We start from the raw sequence: 24,511 nt of genomic DNA, 5'->3' as shown, positions 1-24,511 counted from the left end.
TATTTAAAGCTACTCTAAAATAAACTATGCTTTTAAAGCTCATTTTAGATGTAGATTTGACCATCGCACCAGTTATTGCCTGATAAAAGGTGGCAGTGGGAATAAACATATCAGAATTAAAAGCAGGGTGTATGCTTCCCATGATGAACACTAAGTAACATGTAGAATTGTCGAATCACGATATTGTACACCTGCAACAAATAGAACACCGTATGTTAACTCGACTGGAATTAAAGTGGAAAAAAAAACATTATAAAACAATATCAACAGCAACAAAGAAGCAAGTCTCCTTAGAGATAAATACCATGGTGTTGGGAAGGTTCTGGCTATGGAGTGGAATTCCCTTTAGTCCCAGGGGTCAAGGCCATTAAGAGCACACTGGGACTTAGTCCTGGAGGGAGTCAGAGGTCAAGGGAGACTCTCCTTCTGGGTGACTTCATGTTTCCAGTGCTTTGGCCCTTGGGAAGTTACCTGATACTTAGGGGTACAGGCTCTATAGGTTCTTTAGCCAAAAGGATTCTCTTAATCTCTGGGTCGACTTTGGTTGGGTGTTTCACAAAGTGCTTACCCAGTTCTAACCGTAACACAAGACAGCTTGTGGTGGTTCTGTTCCTCCACTCACTGGTGGACAGCTTGAGGGCAGGGGCTGGGTCTAGTTCGCCTCATTTGCCCCAGAGGCCCCTATAGGAGCCTCCGATGTGGGCAAGAAGAGGCCGACACTCTGAGATAGATACACAGCAGCGGCCTCTGTGGATAAGGTGAGATGTGCTCCTCCATCGGGGGTGGGGTCCTCCCACACTGAATTTGTTCAGCATTCTTGGTTGGCCTTGCTTTGTTTAACCCAGAACATGCTGGAGAAGAGAAACCCCGCAGGTGAACCTGAGTCCAATCTCTCCTCTTCTGTCCCCCCCCCCCCACGCATCAGCTTTAGTTGTAGGCAAAGCTCCACCATCCACTACGGCGGGCAGCCAGTCCCCACCTGAAACTCCGCTCCTCACCCGCTCCTCCTCCCAAACACCCGCGGCTGGTGTCACGGCCACCACCAGCACCACGTCCACGGTCACGGCCCCGGCCGCCACCGCCGCCGCCGCCACTGCCGCCGCCACGGGAAGCCCGGTGAAAAAGCAGAGGCCGCTTTTACCGAAGGAGACTGCCCCGGCCGTGCAGCGGGTCGTGTGGAACTCGTCAAGTAAGTTTCAAACGTCTTCCCAAAAGTGGCACATGCAGAAGATACAGCGCCAGCAGCAGAGCCAGCAGCAGAGCCAGCAGCCTCAGTCTACCCAGGGGACGAGATATCAGACCAGACAGGCTGTGAAAGGTACCATGCCCCCTTCTGTTCAACGTGGCGCCCACTCCCTCCTCGCCACATCGACAGGAGAGACAGAAATGTTTTTCTTATTTTTCTTTTCTTTTTTTTTTCAGTTCTTTTTTGTTTCATGGCCTTTGTATCTTGAAGGCCTCGCGCATTCCATGTGGCATTATTTTTAAAAGTTGTTTTGCGACTTGTTTTTTTCACTTTTATTTTTTTTCCCCTCTGTGTTAGAAACAATACATGCATATAGGCTTCTTAGAGAGGGGTAAAATATTTGCCCCACAATCTGTTGTCTTGACCGAACTTCCATTCCATTCTTCACCCTTTCTCAGTGGCCACTGTTAACCGTGAAACCTTTTTTATGCATGTATGCATATATATTTATGTATATATGACTCTTCATAAAAATAGTATTTTTTTCTTTTTCCTTTTTTTAAAACATACAAATGGTACCATACTTTTTTTTTCTTCTTTTTTTCTTTTTTTTTTTTCACCCATCAGCATGTTTTGGAAGTTCATCCATGTTAGCACATATAGCTCTATCTATGTTATTTTGGACTGCTGCATAGTATTCCACAGTTGATTTAAATCAAGTATTCCCCTACTGATGGGCATTTAGGTTGCTCCTAGTTTTTTTTTTTCCCCCTGTTGTAAGCAGTGCTGCAATGAATACCTTTGTGTAAATTTTCTTGTGCACACCCATGAACCTCTTGGCATTATTTTGGGAAGAGTATGGTGTGAGGAATTGGTAGCAAAGGGTATCTTGATAACTAGAGATTAGCCACCTACAGAAGAAGAGCCAGCATCAAGCACCAGTTGGCGAAGTTGTGGAGTCAAAACCACCCCCAGCCATGGAGGAGGCTCCATCTGGCATTGCTTGGATGAGTACCAGTTGGCCCAGCTTTTGTGAGCGCTAATGCAGATCTTGTCTCGCAGGGAAGCCTAGATCTAGATCCTTAGATGTTGGGGTCTTTAGTTGAAACTCTCACATACTGAGTGCATCCTAGTGAGTAGAACTGTAAAGAGTTGCAGCAGGATATGGGTCGAAAGGTAGCCAGGTCTCGAACAGCCCCTAAGAACCTTTTGAAGACTGGAGGGAAGGAAGATTGGACAGGTGCAGTGGGAGTGCAGCTGGATTGCTCGCGGTATTTAAAGAGCTGATGGGACAGGATTGAATCCTAGTTCCAGTCTTTTTTTTTTTGGTGTGTGTTTGTACCCGGTAAAAATTAGGAGCTTCTCCAGGGGAATTTAGGTGCTAGCAAGAAGAGGCCCATTGATGGTATGGTCCTCAGTTTCCAAGTTGTCTTGTGTCAAAGACAAAGCTGGATACTAGTTAACCTGGTAAGGATGGGTTGTAATCAGTATGTACTATTACAACAGGGAGAAAGCAGTCCAGCAGGAACTGAAGTCATTCCCAATTTGTACAGAAGTGACTGGGCGTTTTAAAAGGAGGATGAGTGTGGTGAGGGTGGGAAGGTACTGTGTAGAGACTCCAGTAGAGTCAGGGAGGTGAAATTTTACAAAAAATGGGAAGTAGTGGTTGGTCCATGTGAAACCCATACAGGGTTGCTAATAATGCTTTTTGGAGTTAGACTCCTACCATCCCATAGAGACCAGGAGACAGGGGTCGTCGAGTGTTGGCTAGAACAAATGGTAAATTCACTTGGCAGCCTTGGTTTCTCAGGCAGGTACTTTGGCAGCGGGGACTGGAGTCATCCTAGAGAAGTGAACTTGAGCTGTTGGAAGCCATGTTAGTGTTTACGGAAGGCTTTATGGGCCAAGCTTGAGGCCTAGTCCCAGAAAAGGCTGAGAGGATCCTGGCCAGAATCTGGTCACGAGGAGAATCTCTGTCACTTGAAAGTAGAAGAGCTTAAGCAATGGACGTCAGGGACCTCACTCCCTCTCCGCAGCTTCTTGCTGGGTTGGGCCCTTCCCACAGCAGTGGGGTGACCGGGACCCTTTGCTTTCCTAGCTGTGCAGCAGAAGGAGATCACGCAGAGTCCATCCACTTCCACCATCACCCTGGTGACCAGCACTCAGTCATCACCCCTGGTCACCAGCTCGGGGTCTGCAAGCACCCTCGCATCCTCAGTCAACGCAGACCTGCCTATCGCCACTGCCTCCGCCGACGTCGCTGCGGACATTGCCAAGTACACTAGTAAAGTGAGTGCTGTGGTGCCGGGCTGGGGGCTAGGGGCGTGTTCTGCCAGAGGACCGACTTCCTGTTGGGAGCCAGGAGGATCACGACCTCACAGGCTTTATGGGGTGCTCAGGAGGGGAGATCCTGTTTTTCCTGAGGATCTCCAAGTCCAAATTCTTCCACCTGCGTCTAATGTTGAATCTAAGCAGAGAAATCTTGGATGCACTGCATCTTACTCTGAGGCCTTTGATTCTACAGTCAGTACATAGCTGGAAAATGACATGACATCGATTACCTTTGAGAATTCATGTCTCTCATTGACAGAGTTTCCTTAACACGCTGTTTGTCATTTAATAACAGACCAAGGCGTTGGTTTGCATTTAGTAGCCACGTGGAACAAAGTGACTGAGTCTTAAGGAGGAGATGTGTAAGGTATGACGTTAGGCCTAGATATTTCAGGAACCAGGATGGCCTAGGGAGTACTGGATTCTGTCCTGATTTTCCCACCCTCTGGGGCGCGGTGACCGGATTCCCCGAAGTGGGTTCATTGATGGGTGTTCTCTCCTGCAGGCTCTTTGTTTGAATTTGCCAGGTGCTTCTGTGCTCGCTCTTGAATCCATCCTAGAGCTGTTTTCACCATCATGTGAGAGTGCACTGGAGTGTGTGTGTGGGTCCATGTGGGACTGCTTGATAGCAGAATAACCACCAGAATGTCAGCTCCCTGAGAGCAGGAGTTGGTCTATTTTGCTTACCTCGAAGGCCTAGAAGAGTGCCCAGTGCACACAGTACGTGTTGGTACAGAGTTGTCAAGTGAATGCATGCTGATTGATGCCTGACTTCACTTCATCAGGCTTGTTACTCTCAGTGGTTGTTAATAGTAGTTACTGAGTAATAACCTAGTAAGAAAGAGTATTTATTATATTACTAAGCAGGCAGTAATAATAATTTACTCTTCACTAATGAGTAAATTACTAATTAGTTGCTAATGAGTAAACTATCCAGGTTTATAGAAAAAAATGGGTGACAGTTATTGGGAATGGTTGTATCTAGAATTCTTGAAGTCTCATGGTAAAGATTCCTTTATTATATTGTGTTAAAAGTAGGCTCCCTTTTAGTTCTTGATGACAAGACCTTTATAATCTTTTACTGATGTGTTTTTGTTGGTTATTTCCTTTTTATTCCTTCTTTCTAGGTGTATCAGGTATCACTTGATAACAAATTACCACAAAACATAGCAACTTAAAAGAATGTACATTTTTAAAAAATAAGATTTTATTTATTTATTCATGAGAGACACAGAGAGAGAGGCAGAGAGAGACATAGAAGGAGAAGCAGGGTCCTCACAGGGAGCCCGATGTGGGACTCGATCCCTGGATCTGAGATCATGCCCTGAGCCGAAGGCAGTCACTAAACCGCAGAGCCACCCAGGTGTCCCAACAATGCACATTTCTTATCTCACGGTTTCTGTGGTCAGGAGTTGGCATGGCTAAGCTAGGTGCTCTGCTTTAGGTCCTCTGGCAGGCTGCTGTCAAGGTGTCTGCTAGAGTAGGGGTTTCATCTGAAGGCTCAACCGGGAAAGGATCTATTTCCTTTAGAATTTATTTAGGTGGTTGTGAGTAGGGTTCACTTCCTCGAGGGCTTTTGGGTTGCGGTCTTCAGGTCCTAGCTGGCTCTTTGCTGGAGGCTGCCCTCAGTTCTTGCCTTGTGGGCCTTCACAATTGGCCGTTTGCTTCCTCAAAGCCCGTGATAGAGCCTGTTAGCACGATGGAAGTCAGCCTCATGTCACCTGATCTCAGAAGTGACAGCCCATTACCTTTGTCACATTTCTGTGGTTAGAAGTAGATCACTAGGCCAGCGTACACTGGAAGGGAGGAGATTCCACAAGGTCACAAACACCAGAGCCCTGGGATAACTGTCTGTTACATTGGATAAGATGGTAGTACACTCGCTAATGTTTGGGTAGTGGCGCTCCGGGCCAGACACTGCTGTAAGTGTCTGTTACATTATGCTCGTATGTTACTCATTCGGCCTTCATGACAAATTGATGAGGTAGATACTATTATCCTCCCCATTTTATGGATGAGACAACTGAGGCCTGTCAAGGTTACACGGTCTGAATGGTTGAGCTGCATTTGAATGGTAGCAGCCAGGCTCTCGAGAGTGGCTTTGAGCCAGTTTGTGAATGCCCATGAAGCCTACTGACCACAGATGTTCAGTGTCCATGAATTGATTGTTCTTGCACGTGGCTTTTTAAAGCAACCCTATCTGACGTTCCCAAGTTCTGCCAATCCCCTTCCCCTCCCCTACTCTCCCACCCCTTCCTTCCTGCCCTCCCCAGCTAGAGAGAGAATCAGAACTGGTCTTGGGCATAACTTTGTCTCTCATTTAGTAAGTCTGTCCTCCTTTTGAATAAAATACATGAATTGTTACAGAGTCCCTGAGTGTCAGAATAGGAAAGATTCAAGGCGCAGTTATTTATGGCCATTCTCGATTTTAGTCTTAACTGTCCACCAGCTAGTATTGATTTAATATTTTTATGTAAGTTAATTTTATTTAAATTGACTAAGTTAAGAAACTAAAATAAAATTGGGTCTAACATTGCCGGATCACCATTCCTTGTCAAGGCTTGAAGTGTAAGCCTATTTTTAGAGAGATTGTCCTAAAAGTGTTTGGTACATGCTGGCACCAAACAGAGACTTTCTTCCTAATGTGGTGATATGCAGGATTACAGGAGAATGGGAAGGCGTTCATTTTTCATTACTGATTTAAGGTGGTGTTTGGTTTTGCCTAAATGGTCTCGTGTTCTGGCTGTCTAGCCTTAGACTACTTTCTAGTGATTTTTTTTTGAGAGGTCTAAGCTCCTCGTTTACAGATGGAGAAACAGACCTACTGAGTGGACCTGGCTTGTGGTTTGCACTGAGCTAGTTTTCTGAGCTCCTGCAGTGAGTTTGATTTCATTACCTTTGGCGGCCCCCTTTGCTCTTACAGCAAAATTGAGGGGTGAACTTTTTGATAGACATTTTCTTTGCAGTTAAGAAAATGAACACAGTGACATATTTTCGGAGCTGATGAACTTCCCTGCCTCTGAGGTGACCTGGAGTCGAAGACCCAGATTTGTGTGTTTTGGCAGAAGGGTGCTCTTTAGTGATGTTGCGTTCTTTGCTATATTTGGAAGAAAGAGTGAAAATCTGTCCACAAATCCATGATTTCTTTAAAATGGAATGTAACCATTGCATTAGTAATATATTGAATTTCATCCACTTTCTAAAGTTTTCTTGTAAAGCAATTTAGTTTTAATATTTAAAACTGACGTGTTTGGTGCAGCGGGGCAGGAGGCCCAAACAGAACGACTGCATAAAGCACAAAGTGTTTTTCCTGGCTGCATCTGTGTGTGGCCTCCGAAAAAGCTAGCAGTGAAAATCTCAACAGACATCGTGTTCGTTTTTCTCCCATTTTGGGGTGAACTTGGGGTTACTATTTTGGGGGTTGGCAGTTTCTTCATTATAGCTCATGTGAATTTTTTGTTTTTCTATAGAAATAAGATGAACAGGTATTTCTTTCTGAACACCTACTCTGTGGTAGGTACTGAACCATATCATAGTCTTTTTTTTTTTTTTAATTTTTTATTTATTTATGATAGTCACACAGAGAGAGAGAGAGAGGCAGAGACATAGGCAGAGGGAGAAGCAGGCTCCATGCACCGGGAGCCTGATGTGGGATTCGATCCCGGGTCTCCAGGATCGCGCTCTGGGCCAAAGGCAGGCGCTAAGCCGCTGTGCCACCCAGGGTTCCCCATATCATAGTCTTCACATGGATTTCTCATGTAAACCTTGTGCATACCCTACATGGGGGCACTGTAGTTACCCCCATGGCTCAGGGAGAGGGTGATGGCAGGAGCAAATCACAGGCATCAGATATAAGGGTGGTCTGGGTTTTGCTTTCTTGCTGGATCGGAGCAAACTGCAAAACACAGTGGAGACTTGGCCGCAGCCAGGCCAGGCCTGAGGCCTCACGTTGGGTCTTCTGTCCTCCCCTCTTTCTCTTGGGATGGGGGCCGGATCAGGCAGCAAGTGGGAGGTTGGAAAGAAATCCTCCTGCAGATACCTTCAGACAGCAGGGAACTAGGTGCTTGCTACGTGAACCTGAGCCCATGTCACAAACTCGCTGCCTTCCGGCTTCAGATAATGAAAGTGAAGGAAGATGGGAAGCCGACTAGCAAGGCAGAGAATGGATGCCCTGACCAAAGCCTTCAGATAATGAACCTGCTCTGTCCACACAACGGACTGTATTATTTGTCCATAAAAAGGAATGAAGTACTTAGAGGCCCTGCGACACAGATAAATCTTGAAAATTTTGTGCTAAGTTGAAGAAGGACCGCATATTATGTGATTCCATAGACACAAAATATCTAGAGGAAGCAAATCCTTAGGTGTAGAAAGCAGATCAGCAGTGGGATGGTGGGTCGGGGTATAGGGGGTGATAGGGCTCTTAAGAGGGGTAGTGGGTTTTCTTTTTGGGGTGATGTGAAGGTTCTGAACCATGGGGATAGATGTGCAACTCTGAATCTACTCGAAGCTATTGACTTGTGCACTGTAACGGCTGAATTGGTATATGAATGAGATCGTATTATTTGTCCATAAAAAGGAATGAAGTACTTAGAGGCCCTGCGACACAGATAAATCTTGAAAATTTTGTGCTAAGTTGAAGAAGGACCACATATTATGTGATTCCATAGACACAAAATATCTAGAGGAAGCAAATCCTTAGGTGTAGAAAGCAGATCAGCAGTGGGATGGTGGGTCGGGGTATAGGGGGTGATAGGGCTCTTAAGAGGGGTAGTGGGTTTTCTTTTTGGGGTGATGTGAAGGTTCTGAACCATGGGGATAGATGTGCAACTCTGAATCTACTCGAAGCTATTGACTTGTGCACTGTAACGGCTGAATTGGTATATGAATGAGATCTCAATAAAACTTTTTTTTCTTTTTTTTTTTTAAAGTGGTAAGGAATTAAGAAACAGTCACAAAAGGAAACAGTCCCTCCCTCAAATCCTCAGTGCTGGCCACACCAAATATGCCTGGGGCCCAAATTTGGCCCCTCCAGATTAGCCATTGCCTCTAGAAACTAGCTTTATTTTGTAGGTGATTCATCACTGCCCTGGTTTATACCGGTTTCTCAACCTTAGGACTAGTGACACTGTGGGCTGGAGGATTCTTTGTTCTGTGCACTGTAGGGTATTTAGCTCATCCTTGGCCTCCACCCACTAGATGCCAATCCCCCCCCCCCCCCCCCCAGCCCTGCTATGACAACCACAGATGCCTCCTGTCCCATGAGGGGCAGATCGCCCCCTGTTGAGAACCACTGCTGTATGTTAGTTAGATTTTTAGATGTATGTCATCTTGAAAAGCCCCAGGGAGATGATCACCTGAATTGTTTCTGTTTTTATCTTTCAGATGATGGATGCAATAAAAGGGACGATGACAGAGATATACAACGATCTTTCTAAAAACACTACCGGAAGCACAATAGCCGAGGTCAGAGATGACACGTAATTCTTCACTTGCTAAGAATGTTTTATGGGCTGCTGTAAAATGGTGCCAGGAAGCAACTTCTCTGGAAGTCCCTCCAGGGGGCTCTGCCAATTGTGGTTGTTGGGGAGGGTACTTCTTCATTTAGTCAAAAGGCTGGCTCTGTGGGGACGCACCCTGCTTTGTGTGATCAGAGGACAGGCACCAAACTGGAGCCTGAGTTCACCCCCTGGTGAAATTGGAGATCCTTCCGCTCCTTTGGCCCTGTGTATAATTGTCTCCTGGCTCTGTGTAAGCATGGACTTTCTTATGCAAGTGATCTTTGTTGTCTAAGAATGTGTACAGAGAGCCTCCACAATTATGCGGTTACCTAGGGAATAGAATGGTTAAGACATTAAATTGTCCACTTATCAAGTGACCATTTATAAAAATAGGCCTCCTTGACCTTCCTTCCTTAGGCGAATTCATTGTAAGCCAGATGCAGAGGGGTCACCAGGTGAAATGACTAGTGGTGGGATTTTTTTTAAGGTCATTGAAAATAGTGTTGCAGACAGGGAAATTCCATGCAATCTGTGGGCCTACGAGGGCCTGGCAGGGTGAGGCTGGCACTCAGAAGAGGAGAAAAATCTCTGGGAAGGTATCCCAATAGGCTTTCAGCAGAGAACGATGTGAATATAAAGCTTTGAGAGAGGTCCTGAGAGGAATCAAGGAGTCCCCTGGAATATTTTGCTCATGTGACCCTCTTTATGATTAGGCCAAGGATGTCCAACAAGAAGGGACAATGTTGGCTTAGAACAGCCTCCCCTGACCCCTGCCATACTTCGTTATTTTTTTAAGAACTGGCATATGGTTGAAAATACAGATCCATAAATGTCTCCCTTAAAACCTTGGGATCCAGATGTGTGCTAGAATTTTTCAGAATTTAAAGAGGCAATATATGCCCTCTCCGCCGCAACATTTCTGTGAAATATGCTTGTTCACGCCATGAGGGATAAATCAGGGTTTCTCAACCTCAGCACTGCTGACGTTTGTGCCAGATAACTCTCTGTTATGGGGGCTGGCCTGCCCATTGTGGGATGTTTAGCAGCATCCCTGGCTTCTACCTTCTCTTGGCGGTAGCACCCTCCAGTGTGACTAACCGGATATCTTCAGATGTTGCAGTGTCTAGAAGGGAGCTGGGAGGGCAAAATCACAAGTAGAGAAGGACTGTGGTCCTCAGACTCTGTAAATAGCCCCATAGCAGTTCAGGCTGAGTTTATTTTTTCCTGCCCAAATGAATTTTGTGCAATACATACCCCTCCCTCCAAAAATACCCTTTGGTTTCCGGAGACGTTAGGCTTGGAATTTCAGGTGAATGCCTGTGGATCCCACCTAAAATGTTACATGAATAAAACAAAGCTGTCTTTACTTGTTTTAGTTTCATTTTTTAAGACCAGAGTTCTAATCAACCCCTTCCCCCCCGCCTTTAAGATTTTATTTATTTATTCATGAGAGACACAGAGTGGCAGAGACACAGGCAGAGGGAGAAGCAGGCTCCTTGCAGGGAGCCCGATGTGGGACTCGATCCCATGACCTCTGGATCACGACCTGAGCCAAAGGCAGGCAGGCACTCAACCACTGAGCCACCCAGGCGTCGCTCTAATCAAACCTTTGATGTTTTTATTTATTATGAAAATCTGGTCCTTGTTTTTACTTTATTTATTCATTCATTCATGTTTAAACCCTCTGCCCAGGGCAGCCCCGGTGGCCCAGTGGTTTGGCGCTGCCTTTAGCCCGAGGTGTGATCCTGGAGATCCGAGATCAAGTCCCACGTCAGGCTCCCTGTGGGGAGCCTGCTTCTCCTTCTGCGTTTGTCTCTGCCAATCTCTCTCTTGGTGTCGGTCATGAATAAATAAATAAAATCTTAAAAAAATAATAAAAGAAAAATAAAGATGATAAAAATAAAAAAGAATATGCAACAGTGATTTTGGGATGCCTGGGTGGCTCGGTGGTTGACCGTCTGCCTTTGGCTCAGGGCGTGATCCCAGGATCTGGGATCGAGTCCTGAATTGGGCTTCTTGCATGGAGCCTGCTTCTTCCTCTGCCTCGGTCTCTGCCTCTCTCTTTCTCTCTGTCTCATGAATGAATGAATGAATGAATGAATGAATGAATGAATAAAATCTTAAAAAAAAAAAAAAAGAATAAACCCTCTTCCCAGTGTGGGGCTTGAACTCAACTCTGAGATCAAGAGTCGCCATGTTCTAGCAACTGAGCAAGTGGCTTTTCCTAGAGCCAGTGTTTCTTGGAAAAGATGGATAGCTGGTTTTGTTGACCCTTCAAAAATTGGTTTGAACTGTGCTCATCCATTATACGTGGATCTTCTGTGTACTGTAAAATGCATTTTCTCTGTGTGATGGTCTTAACGTTTTCTTTTCTTGAGCTTACCTAATTGTACAGATACACTATCTAATACATGGAACATATATGTTTATCAGCTATTTGATGTTTTTGATAAGGCTTCCTAGGCTGTTAGTAGTGGGCTATTAAGTTTTTGGAGAGTCAAAAGTTGTATGTAGATTTTTTACTGCGTGGGGGTGCTGGTGCCTCTAACCCGCCTCATTATTCATGGATCAACTGTGTTTGGTTTTTGGAAATAGAACTTCTCTTGAATTTGGGGTAGTGCACTGGTGTCCACCTCTCTGGACTGCAGCATCCAGGCTGCTGATGCCTCAATCAGCCGTGTGGCATTGATTCTTACAGCTGGAGGTCGAGTTCTGAGCCCCATCGGTGAACCCGACCCAGACATGCCTTCTAAGAGTCTTACTCTCCCTCATTACAGATTCGCAGGCTGAGGATCGAGATAGAGAAGCTGCAGTGGCTACACCAGCAGGAGCTCTCGGAAATGAAACACAACCTGGGTGAGGCCTGGCAAATTGGTCTATACGGAGGAGGGTCAAAACAGTAACAGCAATAGCACCAGTAGCTCCTGTTTACTGAACTCTGATTTTGTGCCAGGGACTGTTTTAAGTACTTTTCCGTGAGATAACCTTTAAATTCTCATGAAAACCCTTCTTAGAAGGGGCTCTGTTATTCCAGTGTTCAGGTGAAGCTAGCAAGACACAGACATGTTGAGCAAGTTTGTTAGAGTCACACAGCCCAGCGATTCAGGTCTGGACACTCCTACCCGTTGAATATGAGGCATTGCAAATTATCAAACACCTCCTGCGTGTTCCACGCTGCAGAGTAAGCTGTTTCATTGCTCCCTGGTTTAGACCTAGTGCTGTTTTGGCCTGCCATTCTGTGACCGTGTCGTTAAAGGCTCCCCCCCCCCACCAAAGTAGAGCATTTTCCTTCAGACCATCATGGAGTGTCAGGCTCAGAGTCTGAATGCTGGCAGCCGTCAGGTCTTCTTGTTAGGGCGGCATGCCCAGGCATGCCACCTGCTTGCAGCTGAGGCATGCTTCGCAAACTCGAATCCTTATGATGCCGCCTGGGGAAGGAGCCCTCTGCTCCTGAGTGTGTTGTCATGTAGGAAGTTTAGTTGGATGTGTGGCTTCTAGTTTTTCTATAGTTTCTCTAGTGAAGTCAAGGAATCTTGGTTTTTTTTCCAGAATCTCTTCATTTTTATTTTTTATGTATTTTTTATTGTTTTAAAACATTTTATTTGAGAGAGAGAGAGAGAGAGAGAGAGAGAGAACGTGCTCACAAAGGCAGAGGGAGAAGCAGAATCCCTGATGAGCAGTGAGCCTGATGCAGGGACTTGATCCTAGGACCCTGAGATGATGACCTGAGCTGAAGGCAGATGCTTACCCACCTGGGCCACCCAAGCGCCCCAGATCTCTCCATTTTTAAGTAATTGGCTCTCAGAGGTGGAGCGTCTGCCTTCCACTCAGGGCGTGATCCCGGAGTACGAGGATCAAGTCCCACATCGGGTTCCCTACATGGAACCTGCTTCCCCCTCTGCCTGTGTGTGACTCTGCCTCTCTCTCTGTGTCTCTCATGAATAAGTAAATAAAATCTTAAAAAAAAAATGCATGAAGGCTGGCCAGAACTTGCCATGTTCTGCACGCTCCTCTTTAAGGGCAGTGGCAAGGGACAGAGAGGTTGTGTCTAGCACAAGTGCAAAAGCTTATTAATTTTCTTTCCTGGTGTTTTTCTAATTTTTGTTTTATTTATTCATTTGCTCATTCATCTTTCAGTTATTTATTTTTATTTTGAGAGAGAATGAGAGATTGCACATATACGAAAGAGCCAGGGTGGCAAGGAGCAGAGGGAAAGGGAGAGTGAGAGGGACTCCTAAGCTAACTCCATGTCCAGCACGGAGCCTGAAGCAGGGCTTGTGATCTAAGCTGAAATCAAGAGTCGGATGTTTAATAGATTGAGCCATCCAGACGTGTCATCTCTCTTGGTGTTTTTAAAGGGATGTGTGTGTGAATTTTTTAATTCTAGGAAGAGAATTTTGATTATCAAAGAATCATTTTTCTGTTGGTGTGCAGGTCACTCCCAAGTGAATTGCACATGGACTTCTTGTGTGAATAGAAATGAGGAAATCTCAGTAGACTGAACAGTTTGATGGTTGATCAACTGTAATGATCCATCACAGGGCCCTATGTGGTATATTTAATCCACTGCCACTGAATACACTACTTGGAAAGTGTGTCTGAGAGCTAGTGCCAGCTCTGCCCTTATTAGCTGTGTGCCTCAGTTTCCTTATCCGTGAAAGGGATATTATAGGAAAGCTTGTCTCACAGGCTTAGTAGGAAGATGAAGTGAGTTGATACGGGGTGGCTTTGAAGGTATATTTGAGGATTTCCCACAGAATCACCATGGGACTCTGGTTGTCTGCATACTAGGCACCTGAATTCACTATCACGCACAGATCAACGTGATGAATGCTTATTTTACACAGATGCAGATACTGGGGCTTAGCCGGGCTGGGTTACTCGCCTGGGGGTGGGGGGGCGGTCACACAGCTGAGGCTTCTCTGAGTCAGGATCTGCACCCGTGTCTCTCGGAACCCATATCCTGGACTTCCTTTCTGATCTGGTCTGAGAAACTCTGAGCCCTGGGTTGGGGGTGCTGCTGATGGAGCTGGCGTCCTCTCCCCTTCTGTGTCAGAGCTGACCATGGCAGAGATGCGGCAAAGCTTGGAGCAGGAGCGGGACCGGCTCATCGCTGAGGTGAAGAAGCAGCTGGAGCTGGAGAAGCAGCAGGCGGTGGACGAGACCAAAAAGAAGCAGTGGTGTGCCAACTGCAAGAAGGAGGCCATTTTCTACTGCTGTTGGAACACCAGCTACTGTGACTACCCCTGCCAGCAAGCCCACTGGCCCGAGCATATGAAGTCCTGCACCCAGTCAGGTATGGCCACGCGAGGTGCACCCTGGCCCAGGCCACATTGGGGTGGGCATTCGCCTCCCCCGTGCAGGGCCCACAGAGCAGACTGATGCGGCAAGGCTGGTTCACCCTGCCCCTTGCCACTCTTGTGCAGGCACATAGCTGACCCTTGAGGCATGGCTGTTTGAACTTCAGGCCTCCTTTCTGTTACTTGCCAGATTGTAGCTTCACGTGAGGTGCAGTGGTTCTCAATGGGGTGACTGTGATCCCCACCCCAAGACACCAGCAGTGACTGCAGACAGTTGAGGTCATCCTAACCGAGGTGGGTACTATTCGCATCTAGAGGGTAGAGGCCAGGGATGCCGCCAAGCACCCTATAGTGCCCAACTCAGTGCCCTACAATGAAGAATGATCCTGGCCCAAGATGGTGAGGTTGAGAAATCCTGCTTTTAAAGTAATTCTGGACTCATAGCTTTAAGTAACATGGATTCCTGATTCTTCTTCCTCTTCTTTTTTTTTTTTTTTTTTTTAAAGATTGTACTTATTTATTCATGAGAGAGGCAGAGAGAGAAGCAGGCTTCCTGCAGGGAGCCCGATGTGGGACTCGATCCCAGGAACCCAGTGTCATGTCCTGGGTCTAAGGCAGGCAGGCGCTCAACCACTGAGCCACCCGGGTGTCCTGTGGATTCCCAATTCTTTTATATATTTTTTAAAGATTTTATTTATTTATTCATGAGAGACAGAGAGAGAGAGAGGCAGACACACAGGCAGAGGGAGAAGCAGATTCCATGCCGGGAGCCCGACGTGGGACTCGATCCTGGGATTCCTCTGGGCTGAAGGCAGGCGCCAAACTGCCGAGCCACCCAGGGATCCCCAGGATTCCCAATTCTTGTGTGAAGGAAAAGTCTTGGTTTTGGAACTAATCTTTGTCATCTCTTTCAAACACAGAACAAGCAGCCCAGAGGCCGGGAGCCTCCAGCAGGATACAGTGTCTAGCTAGAATTTATTTGCAATATTTTAAAAGTTAATTTTTACTTAACTTTTCATTTAATGTTTGGTTAAAAATATTTAACCAAATATTTTTAAAGTTAGCTTTTATTTCTGACAAATAGTAGCTTTATTATTTATTTTTATTTTTATTTTTTTTTAAATAGTAGCTTTATATGCCTAGAATTAAACGCCACCTTTTTTTTTTTTTTTTAGTATATGTGCTGCCGAAGCGAGCACTAAACGCCACCTTTTTTAGAGAGAGAGAGTGCAACCAGGGGAAGGGGCAGAGGGAGAATCTTGAGTAGGCACTGCTCAGCACAGAGTCCAACTCAGGATTCGATCTCGTGACCCTGAGAGCCTGACCCGAATCGAAATCAAAAGTTGGATCCTTTTGGCGCCCGGGTGGTTTGGTTGGTTGAGTGTCTCCCTTTGGTTCAGGTCATGATCTCAGGGTCCTGGGATCGAGTTCCGCCTTGGGCTCTCTGCTCAGCAGAGAGTATGCTTCTCCTCTCTCTACCCCTCCCCTTGCTTGTGCTTTCTTGCTCTTTCACTCTCAAATAAATGAAGGAAATCTTTAAAAAAAAAAAAAAAAGTTGAACTGAACTCTAACTGAGCCACCCAGGTGCTTCAAAAAAGCCTCTGTTTTAATGTACTTATTTAATTAAAAATTACCTAAGTAATAAGGTAGTGTATCTGTTAGACTGGCAAACTTTTGGAAGGTGATATATGAGTGGCCACGACTGAGGAATGCTCCTGAGGTCAGGGGTTAGCAAATTAGTTTTCCGTGAAGGTCCATAGAGTAAATATTTTAGGATTTGTAGGCTATGTGGTTTGTTGCAACTGCTCTGCTCTGCTGATTTTTGAATAAAGCAGTCATAGACAGTATGTAAGTGGTGGACATGGGTGTGTTCCGATAAAACTTTATTGACAAATAGTTGGTGCTAGTATGCCAACTCCTGCTCTAGACATCTTCTGTTGTTTTGTTATTTTAGAAAGGCAATATTGAAACATGTTGCTATGTCCTTCAGCCTTTAGGGAGATGCCTTTTTTTTTTTTTTTTAAAGATTTTATTTATTTATTCATGAAAGAAGCAGAGACATAGGCAGAGGGAGAAGCAGGCTCCCTATGGGGAGCCCGATGCGGGACCCAGTCCCAGGACCCGGGGATCATGCCTCGAGCCAAAGGCAGATGCTCAACCACTGAGCCACCCGGGTCCTTGAGAGATGTCTTCTTAATGGCTACATTACATCTTTTCCTGCAGTGGAGTTAAATTCTCCTAAGTTCTGGAATGTGTGTGATGACCCTTTTGTTGTTACTATTTCAAGATGGCCAAAATGTCCTTCAGGTTTTCTTTATTTGTGGCATTCTAATGTCTGTCTTTCTGAAATTCCTCTCAGATGCTCTGTTTTTCAGTTTGCCCATGCTCCTACCATCTCCAGATACCTTCTGCCTTTCACATCCTGTCGTTTTTTTCACCTGGATTTCCCTGCCTTCCTTTAGAAGGAAGCCAGTCCATGGGATGATATAAATAGGTGTAAAATTAGAAATTATGGAATGAATGGTCCTAGATGAGTGGTTACAGGCTGGCTGTGCTGATGGGTTTCATTTGTTCTGCTGCCATGCTTTTTGTCTCCAGAATGACTTAATAAAACTTGAATTAACGAACTATTAAAAATTAATATCCTTTTACCCACGGTCTGGAATTTCAGCTCCTGAAAAAGTGCAAAAGCCCCTGGGAGGGAGTGAGCAGCAGTTGCCTCTATTATGGGTGGTGGGTGGGTCAGAGTTGTTCTGGACCATGCCATGGCCCTGTGCAGAGTGGGGCTTCCTTTCGTTCTAGAGGCCGTGGCCCTCGGCTTATAACATGGCTTCTCTCTTCCTTTTCCCCCAGCTACCGCTCCTCAGCAGGAAGCAGATGCCGAGGTGAATACAGAAACACTAAACAAATCATCCCAGGGGAGCTCTTCCAGCACACAGGCAGCCCCTACGGAAACAGCCAGCACCTCCAAAGACAAGGAGTCATCAGCAGAGAAGAGCAAAGACAGCGGGTCGGTGAGTAGCCGTTCGCCTTTGGCCAGTGACATCAACACTTTGGGCCAGGCGGAGTCTCCGGACCCGTCCCTGTGCCTGCCACCTCTGCAAGTCCCATCTGGTAGGAGGTTTGTCTTCACGGTGGGGCAGTCAGACTTCTGCGGGGGGGTGACAGGCTTAGCAGAGCTTCTTTTCATCAGTGGGCATGCGGGTCTGGACAGAGGGACGTGGAGCCCGAGGGGACATTCGTGTGACTTGGCAGCCGCTCTGCGGGGACTTTCAAAGTTTACAACAGTGGTGTCCAGTAGAACCTTCCGTGGATGATGGAAATGTTCTGTGTCTTTTCTGCCCAGGGTGGTATCCACTGGCCACATGTGGCTGTTGAGCGCTTGACCCCTGGCTGGTGTGAGCAAGCACTCGCCCTTTAAATTTTATTTAATTTTAATTAATTTAAGTGCAAATAGTCACATGAAGCTAGTAGCTGCCATACTGGAAAGCCCAGGTTGCACGTCCTAGTTCCCAGTGTGTGGTATACGTAGCATGGATTGTACGCATAAGTAATTTTCGGTGGCACATTGATAACGTTTTACATTTGCAGTCAATACGTATTTATTTCAATGTGTATTAGGAAAGTAATAAGTCCCTATGTCATCAGAACCCTTCGATTTCATGGATAACATTGCCTGGTAAGGAAGGGGTTAATGTGCAATAAACGTGAGCTGATAGCCTTTTTTGACGACATAAACCTCCTTTTCAGTAGTGGGCACAAATTTGGAAGGGTAGGCAGGTCAGGGAAGGAAGCAGAGGAAACAGTCCGTGTTCTAGAAGCCAAGGCTATCGAGTTGAGTTGGGCTGCCCCGTTACCATGTCCCAGCCTGTTCATTCAGGGTACGGAGTGCAGGAGAGCACAGATGTAGGGCCACCCCAGCTGACCTGGCCTCCCCTGCCGGGCACACCAGGCACGGGGCACCGAGGTGCCTGGGGGGCAGTGACAAGCACCCCCATGGATCCCTAGGCTTCCCTGGGGGGCGACATTGGCCCCCGTGCCTTGTGTCCATCTCTCTCTTTTTGTATTTTTAGACCCTCGACCTTTCTGGCTCCAGGGAGACGCCCTCCTCCATTCTCTTAGGCTCCAACCAAGGCTCTGGTATGTTGCCCCCGGTGGGTGAACACCGCTCTCACATTCCTCATGGGCAGAGGGGAAGCCATCTTCTCAGGGAGAACTCTTAAGGGTTTATGGCAGTGGTTTTCCAACCACTGCGGATCCTTAGGGATCTTTGGGGGTGCCCCGGGCAGGTCATTGGGGGGTTGAGGGAGTGGCTGGGCAAGGCAGCTTTCAGGCACCTCTCCAAACTGATCAGTCTTTACCCATGTTTGCTTTACCCACCTAAAAGTTCACGTGAAAGGAGGGTTCTTTTGCTGACCTGGGGTGGGGTAGAAGGTGCACATTTTAGGTGGGGCAGTTCTTCTGTCCTCAGGGAAATGACCACAGTGAGCGAAACCATCTGGAACTCTATTCCTGAGGTCCCAACGCTCACATCTAGTAGGTGTGGGCTCTTGAGGCTTTAGAGAAAAGAAAATTTTAGGTGGACAATCTTTCTGTAGAAATCTTTCCTCTTGGGGAATAACCTGGTAGGCAGTTCTCGGGTATTTTCTGGGACTAAGCTTTTAGTTTTTCTCCTCTGGGGGGGTTTGGGCTGTCTTCTATTCTAGCCCAAAGGGTCATTTCCCTGCCTCCTCCCAAACTAGTTGTGGGTGATTCCAGACGGTTCTCAGAAGGTGCCCCTGTTGAGGACGATGTGCTTAATTCAGGGTCCCTTAGCTCCAGGGTCTTTCTGTCCGCTGGATGGTTCTCTTCCGCTGAAAACCAAATGTGTTCCTTCCCTTCTGTGTGTTCATTGCACGGAAAGGAGGAGGAAATGATGTCTATTGTTAGCAGCGGTAGCTGGAGAAGGTTTCCTAGTGGGGCTAGAAGGTGGGTGGGCTTCAGGTTGAGGGAGTAACTTTAGGGAGATGGTGAGCTTCAGATGAAACACGATTGAACCGCCTGTTCAAAGAGTAGTCTTCCGCTACCTTCCCTCCAGTCTTCTGATAGACTCCCCGAGAACGGTTCCGTTTAGTGCTGTGATGCCTTCTGCACCTCTCTGATATTTCCTAGTTTCTTTTACCAAAGACAGAGCAGACTGCGTCTCTCCTGAGACGTTATAACTACCATTTGGTTTTCATTGTGTTTATTTGTAGAGTCCCTTCGATCTGGGACACGTTTTGTTGATTTTCTGTTAGCGATATAGGTAGTGATAGGAAATTTGGTTGTTTTTTTTTTTTTTAATATTTAGAACGAGTTTAAAATAAAAACACGGAATAAGAAGCAAGATGTTGGGAGGATTGTGGATGGGTCAGAATTGCAAAGGTGCAGAAGACCCAGGGTGGGGAAGCCCCGTTTCAGACAGGGAGTGCTGTTGAGGTTTTGGAGCAATGAACTGGGTTCAGCTCTGCATGGGGGACATTAAATGCCATCCTCACTCTGTTGTAGTGAGGAGGACGGCATACAGGAGTGTGGTTGGGGGATGTATCCTATCTGACGTGATAAGGATCCTATCCGACGTCTCCCAGGATCTGGCTGACTTTCCATAAAGGGTCAAATAGTGAATATTTTAGGCTTTGCGGGCCCTGTGATCTGTGTCAAAGCTGTTCAACTCTGCTGTTGAAGGAGGAAAGTCAACATAGATAATATATATGGCACATGAGTCACCCATGAGTCTGGCTGTGCCCTAATAGAAAACCGTATTAGAAAACGCAGGCATGGGGCACCTGGATGGCTCAGCGTTTGCGTGTCTGCCATGTGGCTTGGAGTGTGATCCTGGTCCCGGGATCAAGTGCCACATTGGGCTCCCTACAGGGAGCCTGCTTCTCCCTCTGCCTGTGTCTCTGCTTCTCTCTGTGTATCTCTCATAAATTAATACGTAAAATCTTAAAAAATAAAATAAAATGCAGGTATTGAGTTGGATTTGGCCCGAGGTCCGTGGTTGGCGGATCCTTGAAGCACATGGGTGTCCCAAGTGGGTGGGAATGAGAGTTCACATTGGAGAGAGGAGACCAGAAGCTCCGGAAGATGCTGGTGACTTGGTACTGGATGGGTGGGGGCAGAGAATATAATCCCCGAGGAGCCTGGTGATAGGACGGGGTAGGAGGAGGGCAGGATCCTGAATTCCACTTGAGATTCTTGCCGGGGGAGGGGGGGCTCACAGCAGTAGGCTATTTGTAGATGGTTGGAGGTGTATGAGAGTTTGTCAAGTTCCCCAGGGCGGGGTTCTGTGCTAGGGCTGGGGATTTAAGGGTGAACAAAGCAAACAACCCCTGTCTTCATAGAGCTTCAGGGGAAGTCAGAAGAGCACTTGGTGCTCATAGAAGAGCATGAATCCGTTGGACACCTTAGAGCGTTTATTCCCAGCCTCTGTGAGGGAAGTTACTATTTCTGTTCTCCAGATGAAGAGGTTGAGGTTGTGAGAAGTTAACTCACATGCACAAGTCACTCAGTGAGTAATTATTGGAGCCAGGACTTCAGTCCAGAGTTCTCGGACTCCAGACATGCTCTCACCCACTGTGCTGGGAATGCTTAGGTTGACTCGTATGTAAATTTTCAGTGAAAAATGGGTGAATGTTGGGAATTTTGTACGGCTCAGCTACTAAGGCACTGATGTCTGGGGAGTGTCAGCACTGTGCGTGTGACCTCTCCCCTCCAACCCTGCTTTCAGATCTACTGATGCTTTCCTCCTTCCTCAGCTTCGTCTCCATGGCTCATTCTAGCAGCATCCTTCTTGCTCATGTAACCCGGCCTCCATGCCTTCTGGTTTTCTCAGCATGTCCATTTGGCAAAACTCCACCTTGGTAAACCCCAGCTGGGCATCTGGTACTCACCTGCACACAAGCATCGGAGCTCAGCTGGGGAAGGTGGTGCAGGGGGACCCGCTCATTCCAACTCCCCCTCCCCCCCAGTACCTCCAGTCCCCACCTACGCTGACCGCTATCCTCAGCTGTCTGCTCATCCTACCAGATCGGTTACCTAGCAGCCTCTGTTCCCGGGTTCTCTGCTCTGTTTCAAACATCCCAGCTGTCCCTCGGCCACCACTGACCCACAGCACGTGGCGTTGCCTGTTCCTTCAGAGGAGCACAGCCCGGCACTGCCTGGCCTCCTAGCACCCCAGCTGTCCCCTCCCTGTCCTCTGACGTAGCCAGATGTCTTACTTTCAACTGCTTCCTTCCCACGGCAGTTATCTACCTACCTACCTACCTACCTACCTATTTAAAAAGATGTATTTATTTGAGAGTGAGAGCATGTGAATAGGGGGAGGGGCAGAGAGAGAGAGAATCCCCAAGCAGACTCCCTTCTGAGCATGGAGCCCGATGTCTGGCTCAATCTCATGATCCCCGAGATCATGACCTGAGCTGAAATCAAGAGTCGGATGCCCAACCGACTGAGCCACCCAGGTGTCCCCTTCCCATGGCATTCAAATATCCTCCTCCTCCTATACTTCAGTTCCTTCCATGACACCATGCATCTCCTCCCTAGAGTGGAGCTACCCCTGGAACATTCTGCAGTGATGGCATTGTGATCTCTACGTGCACTATCCCCTGTGGTAGCCGCTGGCACATGTGGCTGTTGGAGCCTTGACCTGTGGCCAGTGAGACTGAGGAGTAGAATTTAGCATCTTATTTTACTTTATCTGAATAGCACCGTGTAGCCAGCGGCTACCACATTGAACAGGACAACCTACAACCTGTCTTGTCTCCTTCCTCAACCCAGGTAGACGTGTCTCTAAGAGTTGTCGCTCCATCTTGTCTCTCTTGCTTTCTCTCTCTCTCCTCCGCTCACACTGTGTGGTTTCTGTCTCTGCGCGGTCACCTCTGAGCTCTAAGCCATGAATCATGCTGGACATTTTAAATTTTAGATGGTGTTTTGAGCGTCTCCCAAAGATGGAATTGAAGGGACCTTCTCTGCAGGTCTTGGGTAAAGAAAGGGGTGCCCCCGGGGCTGTGCTTGGGAAGTGTCCGCATTTAGGATTCGGGCCAAGGCTGGACGGGAGGCATGGTGGCAAAGGGGTGCAGCACCCTGGAGCTCACTGTCAGGAACTGGAGAAGAGGGTTTTTAGGCAGCGTTGCCACGACATTCCAGAGCATGAGAGGAAGGGACACGAGTGGGACATGACCTGGAGGCCTGGTCAGGACAGCAGACTCGTGTCTTGTCGTCTTCCTCTATTTCTCACAAGGCTGTTTGTGCGGGTGGTTGTGTGAAAGCAGAAAGACTGGCTTGTTCACTGCGCCTTCAAGTTCCTTGAACATCTCGTTGACTTCTGCTCGCTCTTGCCCTTGGCGGCTGTGTGGGTGAAATCTCATGGAGGGAAGTGGGCTGGAAGCCATGGGGGTTCCTGAGCTCAGGGGGTGCCTGGCGCTGGGAGGGTGGGGAGGAGGAGGCAGCCGGAGGCAGGAAGCCTCTAGTAGGGGGTATGCCCTTCCTTGTTGCTTGCCTGTCTTGTAGTTTTGAGATTTTAAAACTAAACATGCATATAGTTGGAGAAAATAAAATTGCACAGGGAGAGACTGTTCCTAGGCCTGGTCCCCATTGATGTCTCTGGTACTTACGTCCTTACATTACAAATAACCTATTTCCCTGTACTTCTATTCCTGGATGGTAGTTCTCAACATTGCTGTTGGCTTCTGGCTTTAGAAGATGAGAGTTGGGCTGGTCCATGAGCTCTCTTCTCCCCCTCCACCCAAACGACCTGTGTCACTGGTTCTGTGCTCTTGGGGATCCCTGGGTCGAATACAATGCTCACTCTTTAGTTGTGGTTCTGGCAGCTAGAGGCTCTTGTCCCCCCTCCTGTAGCTCCTCTCTCTCGGTGGCCCCTCTCGCCCTCCCCACTCTGGCTGTGTCCAGCCCTGTCGTCATGTCTTCATGCTGTCCCCGCCTGCCCCCGTTCCCCTGTGACCTCCCATCCTCAAGGTTGAAAATAGGTCATCTGCCCCTAACCGTAGTCTGGTCGGCCAGTGGCCAGTGGCCAGTGGTCGAGCTGGAGAACTTAAGGCCAGGTTCCTGCCGTCACGAGCTTGCCGTTTATCACCGAGGCTCGTGGGGTACGGGGATTACGTGTCTGTTCTGGAACAGCCATACCTTCTGCTGGAGTTTCTGTTTTGTCCTTTTGTCATACTTGCAATTATTTCTGCACTAAGCTCTTCACTGTACCCGTTACCCCTTATGTTTTTGAAAGTCCTTTCATATCATTAATTTTTAAGATATTTAAAATTTAATTAATTATTCATGAGAGACACAGAGAGAGGCAGAGACAGAGGCAGAGGGAGAAGCAGGCTCCCTGCAAGGAGCCCGATGTGGGACTTGATCCCAGGACCTCTTGGGATCAGGTCCTGAGCCAAAGGCAGACACAACCACTGAACCACCCAGGTAGCCCATCATTTTTTTTTTTTTTTTTTAAGATTTTATTTACTTATTTTGAGAGAGAGAGAGAAGGAGAAGCAGAACCCTGCTGAAGCAAGGAGCCGTATGGGAGCTCGATCTTAGGCCCCCGGGATCATGACCTGAGCCAAAGGCATATGCTTAACCAACTGAGCCCCCCCAGGTGCCCCATGTCACTGATTTTTTTTTTTTTTAAATGTCACTGATTTTTGATGCTTCGGTTTCAGGTGTTGTTTGTTAGGGTCCCGTCATTGTGGCTGAGGACATTGGCTCCCCAGTACCTCGTCTGTAGCCCCTTCCTCAGTCCTGACCACAGCAAGTTCCTCGTCCACCCTGCCCCACCCTGTCCTGGGTGGTAGAGGAGTTCTGATTCCCCCGAAATAATCCAATCCCTTGAGTGATGCTCTCCACCTTACTGTGGTTCTGGCATCTCTGTTTTCCCCTGGTTGAGCCAGGCTGTCGTCAGAGTTCGTGGTTCTGAGAATTGTGCTTTCAAAATGCTTAAGAATCCATGGCTCACAGAGTTGCTTTTAGGTCCTTGTGCACCTTAGCTCCCACCTGTCATGCCGTGCTGCGGCCAGTGACCCTGCTCGCGGTTTAACGGGCACGTTCAGAAAGCCCTAGTCCCCTGTGAGTCCCTGGGTCTGGAGAATGGAGAGGTGGATGAAGCAGCTCACAGTTCTGATCTGGTCCCTTCCTTGCTCACTCTCATTCTGTCTCTGAGCCTGGCA

General features: G+C 47.4%; 1 protein-coding gene and 1 long non-coding RNA gene across 21 annotated transcripts in view; one reads left to right on the top strand and one right to left on the bottom strand.

The window, feature by feature from the left end:
* The window catches only part of ZMYND8 (zinc finger MYND-type containing 8), a 143,915-nt gene that overhangs the window by 116,946 nt on the left and 2,458 nt on the right, over positions 1 to 24,511 (top strand). For 12 of the 20 annotated variants that reach the window (XM_077873465.1, XM_077873470.1, XM_077873463.1 and 9 more), the window contains 7 exons: positions 926 to 1,318; positions 3,285 to 3,475; positions 8,903 to 8,983; positions 11,796 to 11,874; positions 14,075 to 14,314; positions 17,172 to 17,332; positions 18,392 to 18,472. In XM_077873465.1, coding sequence (XP_077729591.1) covers positions 926 to 1,318; positions 3,285 to 3,475; positions 8,903 to 8,983; positions 11,796 to 11,874; positions 14,075 to 14,314; positions 17,172 to 17,332; positions 18,392 to 18,472 — 1,226 coding nt within the window. The remainder of the gene's footprint in view (positions 1 to 925; positions 1,319 to 3,284; positions 3,476 to 8,902; positions 8,984 to 11,795; positions 11,875 to 14,074; positions 14,315 to 17,171; positions 17,333 to 18,391; positions 18,473 to 24,511) is intronic. The other 8 variants (XM_077873480.1, XM_077873479.1, XM_077873469.1 and 5 more) reach the window with 4 other exon arrangements.
* LOC144298469 (uncharacterized) lies at positions 19,575 to 21,371 on the bottom strand. The gene is made up of 2 exons (XR_013365406.1): positions 21,324 to 21,371; positions 19,575 to 21,229 (listed from the first exon to the last, which is right to left on the bottom strand). It is a non-coding gene; the product is annotated as an uncharacterized LOC144298469 (long non-coding RNA).

This window comes from Canis aureus, chromosome 26, assembly GCF_053574225.1.
Source record: "Canis aureus isolate CA01 chromosome 26, VMU_Caureus_v.1.0, whole genome shotgun sequence".
In the NCBI taxonomy this organism is placed as follows: Eukaryota; Metazoa; Chordata; class Mammalia; order Carnivora; family Canidae; genus Canis; species Canis aureus.
Note: the sequence above shows the minus strand (reverse complement) of the source record. Positions and strands in the feature narration are given on the sequence as shown.